Source organism: Mustela erminea, chromosome 9 (genome assembly GCF_009829155.1).
Source record: "Mustela erminea isolate mMusErm1 chromosome 9, mMusErm1.Pri, whole genome shotgun sequence".
In the NCBI taxonomy this organism is placed as follows: domain Eukaryota; kingdom Metazoa; phylum Chordata; class Mammalia; order Carnivora; family Mustelidae; genus Mustela; species Mustela erminea.
In genome coordinates this window covers 61,237,202-61,248,765 of record NC_045622.1, presented here as the reverse complement: position 1 = coordinate 61,248,765, position 11,564 = coordinate 61,237,202, and the positions used below count along the sequence as shown (strand labels likewise).

Here is an 11,564-nt window from a genome sequence, read left to right as displayed (position 1 = left end):
GAGTCACCTGTTCTGAGAGAGCCTTCTCTTGGGACAGGTGTGCAAATTGTAATGTGTAAATGGAAAGCTTATTCTCACCTCCCTAAATCCATCAGGTACCACAAAAATGGCCTGTATAACACACCCTCCCATTCTAAGTCAACACAATTGGAGGGCAGAGATAGTAGGGAAGTCTTACGAAATCAACACACATCTTTCTCCAACATTGGGCCTTTATCTGTTTCAACTCCCATCTCTTTGGTTGCCAAATATCTATTGTAGGACATACACTGTGTCAGGCACAGTTTTGGCCCTGAGGAGACAGAGATGAACAAGAGAGACTGAATGCCAGCCCTCATATTTTGTGAGGAAGAGATTGCAAGTAACCACATCTTTTTAAATGAATTAATGTATAGTGATCCTCATAGTACCTCCTAATGCCTGTACCCCAACCACAGCCTCAGTTCCTTTCCCAGTCTTTCATGTCTGGGTGCATCTATGTCCCCTGCATCCACAGTATCCAAAGGATATGTCCTCAGTTTTGAGGATACCAACAGTTCTGGGGGACTGTCTCCATGACTACACACCAGCAGATGCTCCCACACATCCTGCCTGACAGCACTGAGGGCCCGACCCTCCCTTCTCTTGCACTACCTGTAATCATCGTTCTTGATATTCAGTAATTGATGATTTGGCATCTTGAATTCATGGGCCAGCCTGATCACCAGAGTTGTCCTCTGTGGTCTTGCTTTCATGGGTTCTTGAAAATCAAATTACGAGCTGTCCAACCACAAGCTCCTTTATCTTTGCTACCTGCCCAGTAGGGGGTGTCCCCACCTCAAACCTTTTCGGCACTAGCGTAAAAAGAGCTTTTTTGCCCATGTTTTCCCCTTACTCCTACTCCTTCCTCACTGCCCTGGTGCTTCCCTGTATGGCCCTGCATGGGGGTGTATCCCTTCCTCTTGGGGACAATAAGTAATAAATTCTTCTTTCAATGGCATTGACTTCTATGTGTCATCACTCAGTCATATTGATCAATTAAATCCAAGGTATATTTAAAAATGCCACCTGGAACAGCCTAGACCAAGGACTGGCAAGGCCCTGGAGGAGCCAAAGTTGTGAGCAGGGTGAATATGATTCAGAGATGATAACAGATTCCTCCCCAGAGACCCCCAAAACACTTTCTCTGCCCAAGCCTGCAGAACTTCCTCCAAATATGCCAAAGTTACTGAAAAACTCTCCAAAAACGAATCTCCCATTGTTCCCACCCAGGATGTTCCCTTCTACCTTGTCTCTATCAGCTGCCACTCTGTATTTTGAAATACCATAAAGAGGGAGGGCTGGATTTCTGGCAGCACCAAAGTCAGCTGTAACAACCAACCGGGTAGAGCAGGACCAGGTGAGTGACCCTGTGAACTCTTCTCTCCTTGTAATCAGTCTGGAACATGGGGTAGTGCTAGCCCCAGACTCTAGGGCTGGGCCAGAGGAAGACGGAAGGAGGAGAAGGATCTTCTCTGGTCCACGGAGCTAGGTCAAGTCACTCAGAGTTCACACAGGTAAGGATACACACGCTGGAATGAAATATAATGGTCAGTGTATATATCTATGAAAGTGTGTGCGTACTTACAGCAGTGTGATGTTAACTGATAACCCAGCCTTGCCTTGGCTCAGCACTGATCCTCATCTTGCTCCCCAGTCCCTTTGAATCAAACCTACCAGCTACTACACAGTCCATGCCCCTCACCCCGTGAGTCAGCATTCCGACAGAATCCATCCTGGCCCACCACTGGCTTCTCCTTTTCCTGTCACTCCCATAAATGCTTAGTGAGGAGGCAAACATTTTATTGAGGTGCAACTTTCAGGCTACATTTGTGAACTTGCCATATGGGAGGCACTTCAAGGGTATCTTGGAAAGGCTCTGGGTGTGTTTCTGTGCATTCACAAGTGTGTGCACACCTGTGGAGGGCATCTGTGTGTCTATGGTATGTGAGCCTCAGTATATGAGTCTTTATGAGGTGCATGAATGAATGTGTACATATTATGTGGGTTTAAGACATACCTATGTTTGTGAGAAAGCATGTGTCCTGAAAATGGAAACTGTAGAGTATTTTATATGGAATGCAACCTTGGGTGCAGTGTGTATATATGCAACTGTGTGTGTGTGTATGTGTGTATGTGTGTGCACGTGTGCTGGGGAATGGGGGATGAATGGGTGCTATACTCCTATACCTTTAGGTGAGCATCTACACCCCCAGTTCATTCCCTTCTCTGTACCTAGCAGACAGGATGGCAGAGTTTCTGCGGGCAGGCTTTCCTACAACTCTGGATTCTCTTAGAGGAATCCTAGGGCTAGGAATGGGTCACTCTGGTTCTCAGGGTCCCTCCTGGGCAGTCCTGCCCTCTCCACCCTGAGAAGCTCCCTCCCCAGGCTCGCCCTCATCATCAGCTTCAGCCAGCTCCTCGGGCATTGGCCACTCTCGCGTCTGCCACTCCAGCCGTTCGATGCGGTAAGCGATCTTGAGTGCGCTGGACTCCAGCTCGGCCAGGAGGCGAGCAAACTTGGTCTGTAGATCATCGAGTTGCTGGTCAAGTCCTCGTAGCCGGGACTCTGTGGCTTCCTGGAGGGCAATCTCAGCTGCCTCAGCATTTACGTCCAACTTGTTCATTTTGAGCAGGATCTCACGGCCCTTTTCCTCCATGACGACCTGGGCCTGGGGATACTCGCTCAGGACTTCCCGCAGGTCCTCCTTGCTCAGGCAAAACAGGTCTGAGTACCCTAGACTCTTGATGTTGGCTGTGCGGCGGTTCCCAGACATGTTTCCTGTGGCCCACGGGCAGACACATGGGAGGACAGTTAGTCAGGAGAGGTGTGAGGGTTTTTTTTCACTCCTGAAAGGACCCCCACCTCCGCATCTGTGCTTTTGAGCCTCTCTTTCAGCTTCATTAATTCTTTCTTTCAGTAGTAATGTGACTGGGTGGGTCACAGTGATCTGCTTGCCAGAATTCATAGTCTACAGGCGATAGGCATGTAATGTGATAGTTAAAAAACAGTATAGCAAGTGCGGTGTAGACCTGTGCATCCAGTGCTGTGGGAAGATAGGTAAAGAGGCCCTAACAAAAAAGAGCCTCCAAAGCTTGGAGGAAGTGATGCCTAACTGAGCAGGAGGTCAGAGGGGAAGGGCGGGGGCAGGAGGTCAGAAGGGGGGCATCTAGGCAGAGGGAGGAGTACTAGCAGAGGGATGTGAGTAGGAGCCAGTTAGGTGCTGCAGCAAACTGTAAGCCGTCCAGAGTGGTGGAAGTACAGGGTGGGGGGAGAGTGGAGAGAGGAGGGAGAGCACGGCATGCTGGTGTGGTAAGCCGGGACAGGGAGTTCAGACCTTGTGCTGAGGACAGTGGGAAAGTACTAAGATATTTTAAGCAAGGGAGCTGAATGGTGTCAGTCACATTTTGGGAAGATATTGGTGAGGGATGGTGAGCAAGGTTGATGAGGCTGAATGCTGCAAAGCTCAGAGCTGGAAGGACTCAGAAGGGGCATAGGAACGACCCTCTGTGAACACGGGCTATGCACCAGCCACTGCCATGATGCCTTACCCATACAACTCATCTGATCCTCACAAATAACTCTAGGGGTTTTTAATATTTAATATTTAACTGAATATGTCATATTTAACTGAAGCCTAAAAAATGGAAATGACTTGTCCAAAATCATGTGGACAGTAGCTGACTGCATCCAGGACATGGAGCTTGAGGGGCCCTTGGAGGACAGATGTGAGGCCTTTGGAATAACTAGAGAGTGAGATCCCCAGGCTGACAGCCTGTGTGGCTTCAGTCAGTGACCGTGTGCTCACCCCTTGCCATGTTCTCCCATCCCCTGGGGCCTTAGCGCCTTTGCTTGTGATTGGGCATACCAGCAACGCCTAATGCACAGGCAGTAAAAAAAAGTCAGTGAACCAGCGTACAACACCTGGCCTGGCCTGGAGTTGGTGGAGTGAATGGCAATGCCTTCCTTCTTCCATCCTTTCCATTTGGTTGTGAGAAAGTTCCTTGTACTCACTCCAAGTGTGTGTACTTCTTACCTCGACAACCTTGGACAGTTTCCCAAACATCTCTGTATCCCAATTTCCTTATTGTGAAAGTACAGATAATAGTACCTACCTGAGCTGTGGTGAGAATTGAGTGAGCTGGTACATGTGAAGCACTTTGAAGGTGGCAGGTAGTGAGTGTGCAATAGATACTAGCTATTCCTGTTCTTATCATCTCTGTCACTTTCCACTGGTCTGTTGGTGCCTCGGGTTGACACTGACAGAGCAGATCTACTTCCTCTTCCCAAGGATCCACTTTGTACACTAACCTTGGCTCGGCTTCTTAAGGGATGGGCCCTCCGTGTCCTGCTGCTCTTGTGAGCCCTTTAGTGATTCAGGTTAAGGCCAGGTTTCCTTAATCCGTAGGCCCTGAATTACCATTTAGTCTCAGTAGAGGGTTCTGCTGTACCCACCGCCTCCCCCAGCCCTGTCCCGGAACGGAACCCGAGGGGCCCACCTTTGATGTTGATGATGCTGATCTCCCCAAAGTAGAGCCCCGCACCAAGCACGGCATATTGGGTGACGCCATCATCTGCCACCACGGCCAACTGCCCCTCACGGATGATGTACATCTCTCGGCCAATGTCCCCCTTGCGGCAGACGTATTCGCCTGGTGAATAGGTCTGGGGCTGCAACTTCAGCACCAGCTCCTCCAGCAGGCTGGCCTCACAGTTCTGGAAGATCTGCACCCGGCTCAGAGTAGACAGGTGTACGGACACGGCCACTTCCGCCCGCAACCGCTCAGGCAAGTGCTGTAAGATGGCTATCTCGTTGGTCATCTTCTTGTTGATCTGCAGGTGCTGGTACCTGGGGGCAAGGGCAGCAACATTCCTCCCCAGCACCCCACACACCTGCCTCTATTTTTTCCATCAGGATTCAGCTAAGCTTTGGCCAAGGACCCAGTCACACTGAGATCTAACAGGGGTCATGGGAATACTGGACCATTGGCTGATGAATATCTTCACTCCAGGATCACTTCACAGATATGTTTTGACCACTTCTGCCTCACCCAGGGCCTAAAAGCCTCCACCAGTCAACAATGAATAAGACACCCTTTACCTACTGTGACGCTTTACTCTACCTACCATTTAGTGATGCCTGGTACCATCCCATGGATACCTACTTCAGTCACTGAGCCCTGTATCTAGCGGCCGTCTGCTTTAGCTCCCAGACTTGCTGACATTTCCTTTTGTTCACCCCACGGTAGGGACGACTATAACATAGTCAGCCATCTTGTTGGCCATCTCCTGGGACATACTGCTCTTCTCCCTTCACCCCTTCCAGGGCCTTCTGAGCCCTACCAGATAATGACATTTTTATTCCAGGTTATCCTTCCATGTGTCTGAGTTCCTCTCCCTATCAATCTCTCATCTGACCCAGCCCCCTAAGGCCAGATGCAACTAGTAGAAGACATTCGATTCTAAGCCCCATCCAGTGGACCCCTCTCCCCATGACTCAGGTGCCCTGCCTGGCACACCAGGCAATAAGGACCCAAACACTTCCCTCAGGCTTTATCCAGAGCACCTCTATGTGTCCTGGTCTGGGACATCATCACTCACCAGTCAATAACCCGCCGCTCCAGCCGGCGGTTCACATGCTGCTGCTTCATGTACTTTTTCACCAGTGCGTGGTCTGGGTAGAAAGCAGCATCTGCAGTGTTCATGTTGTAGATGACCGAGCTCATGCTCCCCATGATGGTGGCAAAACCCATAACAGCCAGCAGGAAGTCGCCCACCATGAAGAGGTACTCCTCCTCCCGAGCAGGCAGTGGCGTGTCGCCCACAGTGGTCAGGATCAGCGTGGAGAAATAGAAGCTATAGAGGTACTGGCGCCGCAGACGCTCAAAGCCAGGCTGCGCGGGGTCCGGGTACACCCAGGCGTCACGCCCGAAGCCCAGGTACTGGGACAGGGCAAAGTATAGACAGCTGTTCCAGTGGATAACAACAAAAATGTAGAGCATCAGCTTGGTGATGCGAAAGGCGTTCGGGTAAGCTGTGCGGGTCTCTGTGCGGTCAAAGGCCTCAAAGAGGCGGGGCACACGCAGAAAGCGGTTCAGCCTCAGCATGGGGGTGTGTGGGCCCAGCCGCACGTAGGCCACATCTGTGGGCATCAGGGAAACCAGGTCCAAGAAGAAGCTCCAGGTGCGAATGTAGCGACTTGAAATCCTGCCCTTGTCCACCACCAGGATGCCCTGGTCCAGGAATCCTGGGGATTGGGAGGCGGAGGCAGGCTGGGGTCAGCCAGGAGATGGGCTCAGGTATGGGGCGGAGTCAGGGCACCTGCCTGCTCCAGGAATCAGGGTGAGGGTGGGCAGGCCAGGGTAGGACAGGGAGAAAGACATGGGGACAAGGTGGGGTGGGCATAACCTTGCTCCAGGGTTTCTGGGATGGGCACAGGGATGTTGTGAAGCCTGGAGGCATGTGAATGTGCTCTCAGGGAGGGGCTCACTTCCTTGTGACTCAGAGGTCCTCTTTAGGAAGGTAACCTGAACAAAGGCTCAGCCTTGGGCTCACTGACCTGTGTGGAAGCGCACCACGATGTCCAGTAGGTATAGCAGGTCACTTGTGTAGTCCAGCACCAACCAGGCCACCAGATAACCGTGTTGCAAGTCAGGAAAGCAGGCTCTGTGTGGTGGGGACAGAAGAGATTGGCTCAAGATCACCCTCTGTGTAAGGGAATCTTCCCAAGACACTCAGCACTCAGCACTCTGCCCTGCACCCTCTCTTCTGTGCTGCCCCTCCTTCCAGCCCTGCCGGAGGCCCTGCCCCTTTCTGTTGCCTGACTCCTGAGGCCTTATCTCTGCTTAAAGCCCTTATTTCATTGCCTTGCCAAACCTGCACACGATGATGATGAGGTTATACATGACTGGGAAGACCATCGTGTTCAGCCACCAGTAGTAGTAATCCCCAGATGGGTCTAGGACAGGCAGTGACGTCCTGTGGAAGCAAGAGGAGAAGCAGTGTTCCATTTTTTTTCACCAGACATTTGTTGTTGAATTTGTCACTGGGGGCATCAAGAAGAATCAGGCTCCATCCAGTTAGATGGACAGATTGGACACATGGGACCAGGATCTCTCACCTGGCCTTGGATGGGGCAGAGGGGCTGGACTCCGTTGTCTTCACTTTGCTGTCCTGGCTCATGCTTCCGTGATGCCTGGATGTGGGATATTCAGAGCCTCTGCCTATAGCGGCTTCAGGAGGTGGGGGCTATTGTCTGCCTGCCTCCCTGTCTGGAAGAGGCTGCCCTTGGCCTCCAGCTGCAACTCCTCTGCCTCTGACTTCTGAAGCTCTTAGCAACACAACCAGGGCCAGCCCCTACTGAAGGGGCAGAGGCAGTGTGGCTCCAGCACCCCGCCCTGTCTCCCAGGGCTTGGGCTTACACCTGCCCAACTAAACATCTCTAATGAGATCCCTGGAGAAGGTGGAGGTGCATACCTCAGAGGTAAGGCTGGGCCTTGTTTCTTCCCCCACCCTGCCAGGCTGAACAACTTAGGGGTCCTTTAAGTCAGGAGATGGGAGTGTCAGTGTAGGCTCAGATAGACATTCTCTTTTACTTTGTGCAAGGTCTCTGCTTGGGCCTCATCATTTATTCATTTCACAACTATTTACTGAATGGCTTATTTGTGTCAGGTGCTGAATTAGTCTCTAGGGACAAACAATGCTTGCCACATTAAAAGTGAGCTCCGTTTTCATTATCTGCACCCTTATCTACATTTATGCCCACTTTACCTCATTTTTTTAAAAAATTTATTCGAAAGAGAGGGAGAGAGAGAGAGGGAGTGTGTGTGTGTGTGTGTGTGTGTGTGTGTGTGTGTGTGTGTGGTTGTGTGCGCGTGTGCGCCATACTCTTCTCTGAGCATGAAGCTGGATGGGGGCTTGATCTCATAACCCTGAGATCATGACCTTAGCTGAAATCAAGAGTCAGACTGCTTAACAGACTGGGTCACCCAGGCACCCCAACCTTACCCATTCTTGAGTGATGAGTGTGATGGGGGCCATTCTCTGGGAGTTTTGCCCCATTCTTTCCTGTTACCTCTAGTACCCAATCCCATCAGCTACTCCATGTGTTATCTAGATCCTCAACCTCCTTCAGTTTTCCCTTTCTATGAACATGCTTAAGTCTCTCCCATATCAAAACAAACAAACAAACAAACAAACCCCTGAAAATTCTCCGTCAGTCGGAAGTGCCTTTCACTCCTATCATCTTTTCTCTGTCAACAGATCATAATCAGAAGACCTGCAATGAGCCAAGTCAATATTATGCTCAATATTGGGGATAAAAGATGAATGAAACACATTTCCTGCCCTTATGAAACTCATTTTGGTAAGGGAAATGGTTGGGTAGATAGGCAATTACATATCAGTTTGATGGTACTCTGTTAGGTGAATATACAGAGGGCTGATACATTATAAGAAGGGTCCCAACTGAGCCTGGGCTCTGTAGGATGGATAGGAGTTAGTTCTAGAGATGGGAGAATGAAGAGCAGTAGAGGCAAAGTAGATAGAGTGTGCAAAGGCATAGAGACTAAAAAACATAGTGACTGGGAGACATTGACTGGTTTCTGTAGAGAATGTGAGGGGCTAGGGGTGCAAGATGAAGCTGAATGGAGGAGAGGACAGCCCAGGGACAGCTTTCTCAGTCATTTTATAAAGCTGGGTTTTATTTTTTTTAAAGATTTTATTTATTTGACAGGGGGAATATAAGCAGGGGGAGCAGCGGAGGGAGAAGAAGGCTCCCCACTGAGCAGGGAGCCCGATGCGGGACTCAATCCCAGGATGCTAGGATCATGACCTGAGCTGAAAGCAGTTGCTTAACCAACTGAGTCACCCAGGTGCCCAGCTGGGTTTTATTTTAAAGCAGTGGAGAACCTGCAAAGTGTTTTGTGTAGTTAAGTGCTATGATCAGATAAGGGTTTTGGAAAAGTTTCATGGAAATGTCTGTAGTCCTCAACATTTTATTTTTTTGAAATCCTCTTTTCCCATGGCTTCCGTGACACCATAATTTCTTGGTCTTCTGTTTATTTTTTCTTAGTCTTTTCATAAACTTGTCTGTCCATCCTTTCTGTGTTGGTGTTTTTTAAGACTCTGACCTAGGCCTTCCTCTCCTTCCAGCTGATCTTGGCCGCCCACAGGATCTCCTTTCCCATCTACTGACTCCCAGGAACTCTGAGCTGTAGACTTCTCTATCCCACTAACTGCTCTCTGGATGTCCTTACCTGGATATCCCAGTCACCTTTAGCCCATTGGGTCTATAATTGAGCTCATTATCTCCCTTCTTCTCTTCTCTTGTAATCCCTCTTTCTGGTCTTTCAGCCCAGATATCTAGCATCAGTATTTATTATTATTATTATTATCATTATTATTAGTATCATTATTACTATTGTATGACATTGTGGCAGTTTTTAAAAATGGTCACAAATTCTTTGACACTCCTTCCTTGTGACTGTTTCAACCAACAGAATACAGCAGAGAGACTTTTGTGGCTGGATCAGAAAAGGCCATGCAGCTTCCTTCTGGTTCTCTTGGGCATGCTCATTGTCTGGTAGCCCCCCATCAGGATACTCTCGCTTGGAACCGAGCGGCCACATTGTGAGAAATCCAAGCCACAAAGAATAGTCATGTCCCTGTACTGTGTTTGACAGTCCCAGCTGAGCTTAGCCTTTGAGTTATACCAGCCCAGGCATCAGACATATGAAGAAGAGTGAAGAAGCCTCAAGTGATGCTAGCCACCACCCTCAAGTCACCCCCAGGAATTCAGGTGTCTTATAGGAGGCCCAAGGCATCATGGACTAGAGGTACACCATTCTTGCTGTGTCTTGGTTGAATTTCCAGAATCTGTGAGCATAAAGAAATGGTCATATTTTTACACTACTAAGTTTGGGATGATGTGTTATGCAGCATAGTACCCAGAACAAACATATATATAAAAAAGTGCACATTTCCTAAGTATACAGCTTGATGAATTTTATAAAGTGAACACATCCATGTAACCAGCACTCACATGAACCGCACTCTGCCCCCTTCCAGTCATTGCTTTTCCAGGTGTAATCACCAGCCTGACTTCCAAACCATAGTTGAATTTTGCCTGTGAATGAACTTATATAAACTAAGCATCAGTTTTTAATACTTTTTTTTTTTTAAAGATTTTATTTATTTATTTCACAGAGAGAGAGATCACAAGTAGACAGAGAGGCAGAGAGAGAGAGAGAGGGAAGCAGGCTCCCTGCTGAGCAGAGAACCCGATGCGGGACTCAATCCCAGGACCCTGAGATCATGACCTGAGCCGAAGGCACCGGCTTAACCCACTGAGCCACCCAGGCACCCAGTTTTTAATACTTTTATTTTCCTTCCGTATGCATCTTGTCATCAAGTCCTGGTGCCCTACCTTCATGTCCACATGCCCATTTCTCTGTAACTTTACTACTTCAGTTTGGGCCTTACTAATTTGACCATGTATAAAATTCTTCATTTTATACACGAAGACGTGCTGTACTGATTGTAGTTCCCAAGGCTCCTCCCCACCTGTTGTTCATTCTTCCTTACCTTAGTATGGGCTGATCCTTCAGGCTGAAACTTCCATTTCTTTTTCTTTTTTAAAGATTTATTTAGTTAGTTATTTATTTGAGAGAGAGAGAGAGAGACAGCAAGAGAGGGAACACAAACAGGGGGAGTGGGAGAGGAAGAGTCAGGCTTCCGGCTGAGCAGGGAGCCTGAGGCTGGGCTTCATCCCAGAACTTTGGGATCACGACTTGAGCTGAAGACAGATGCTTAAGGACTGAGCCACCCAGGTGCCCCAATTTCTTTTTCTTTTTTAAATACTTTTTATTTTAAATGAATTTCAGGCTTACAGAAAGTTGCGGAAAGTGTACAGAAAGCTCCCGGAAACTTCTTAGCCATGTTCCCTTGTTATCATCTTACATAACCAGAGTACGATGATTAACATCGGGAATTAACATTGGTACAATACTTTGAACTAAGCCACAGACCTGATCTGAAACTTGCATTTCTCTTAGTTTACTATACTCTTGCTTGTTTCTCTGCTCAGACATCATTTACTCCTGAAGACTTCCCTAAGCCCCTTTGCCCTTCTTTCCGTTCATCTCACCAGCCATGCTAAGTGCTCCTCTTCGATGGCAATGATTACATTATATTGCGATTGTCTGGCTTAAGAGCTGAGGTCTTGCAGGGCAGATACGGGTTCTAATTGATTTGGCTGGAATCCTGCCCCGTGTGGAGGTGCTTGTTCCATGTTCCTTGAGTGACTGAACAAGACGTGTCCAAGGAGGAATACGGGGCAGCAGGTGGTGGGGTAGCTAGGAAGGGGCGGTCATCGGCCGGGTACAGTCCAAGCCATGCGCGCAGATGGGGCAAAATGACCTAGTCTATTTGCAGTCAGCCTTCTCTGAGGCTCAGCTTCTCTACAGGCCCCTCGTACCTACTGACTCCTCCCCTCAGACCTACCCTTCGTGCTAGCTCCGCCTCGTCCAGGTCACTCTCCCACCCT

General features: G+C 49.0%; 1 protein-coding gene across 1 annotated transcript; it reads right to left on the bottom strand.

The window, feature by feature from the left end:
- Window positions 1–2,351: 2,351 nt before the first annotated feature.
- On the bottom strand, window positions 2,352–7,201 carry CNGA4 (cyclic nucleotide gated channel subunit alpha 4). Its single transcript, XM_032357011.1, has 6 exons — window positions 7,140–7,201; window positions 6,896–6,997; window positions 6,579–6,685; window positions 5,621–6,266; window positions 4,519–4,868; window positions 2,352–2,800 (listed from the first exon to the last, which is right to left on the bottom strand). The coding sequence occupies exons 1-6, from the start codon at window positions 7,199–7,201 to the stop codon at window positions 2,352–2,354; spliced, it is 1,716 nt and encodes a 571-aa protein (XP_032212902.1).
- Window positions 7,202–11,564: the final 4,363 nt, after the last annotated feature.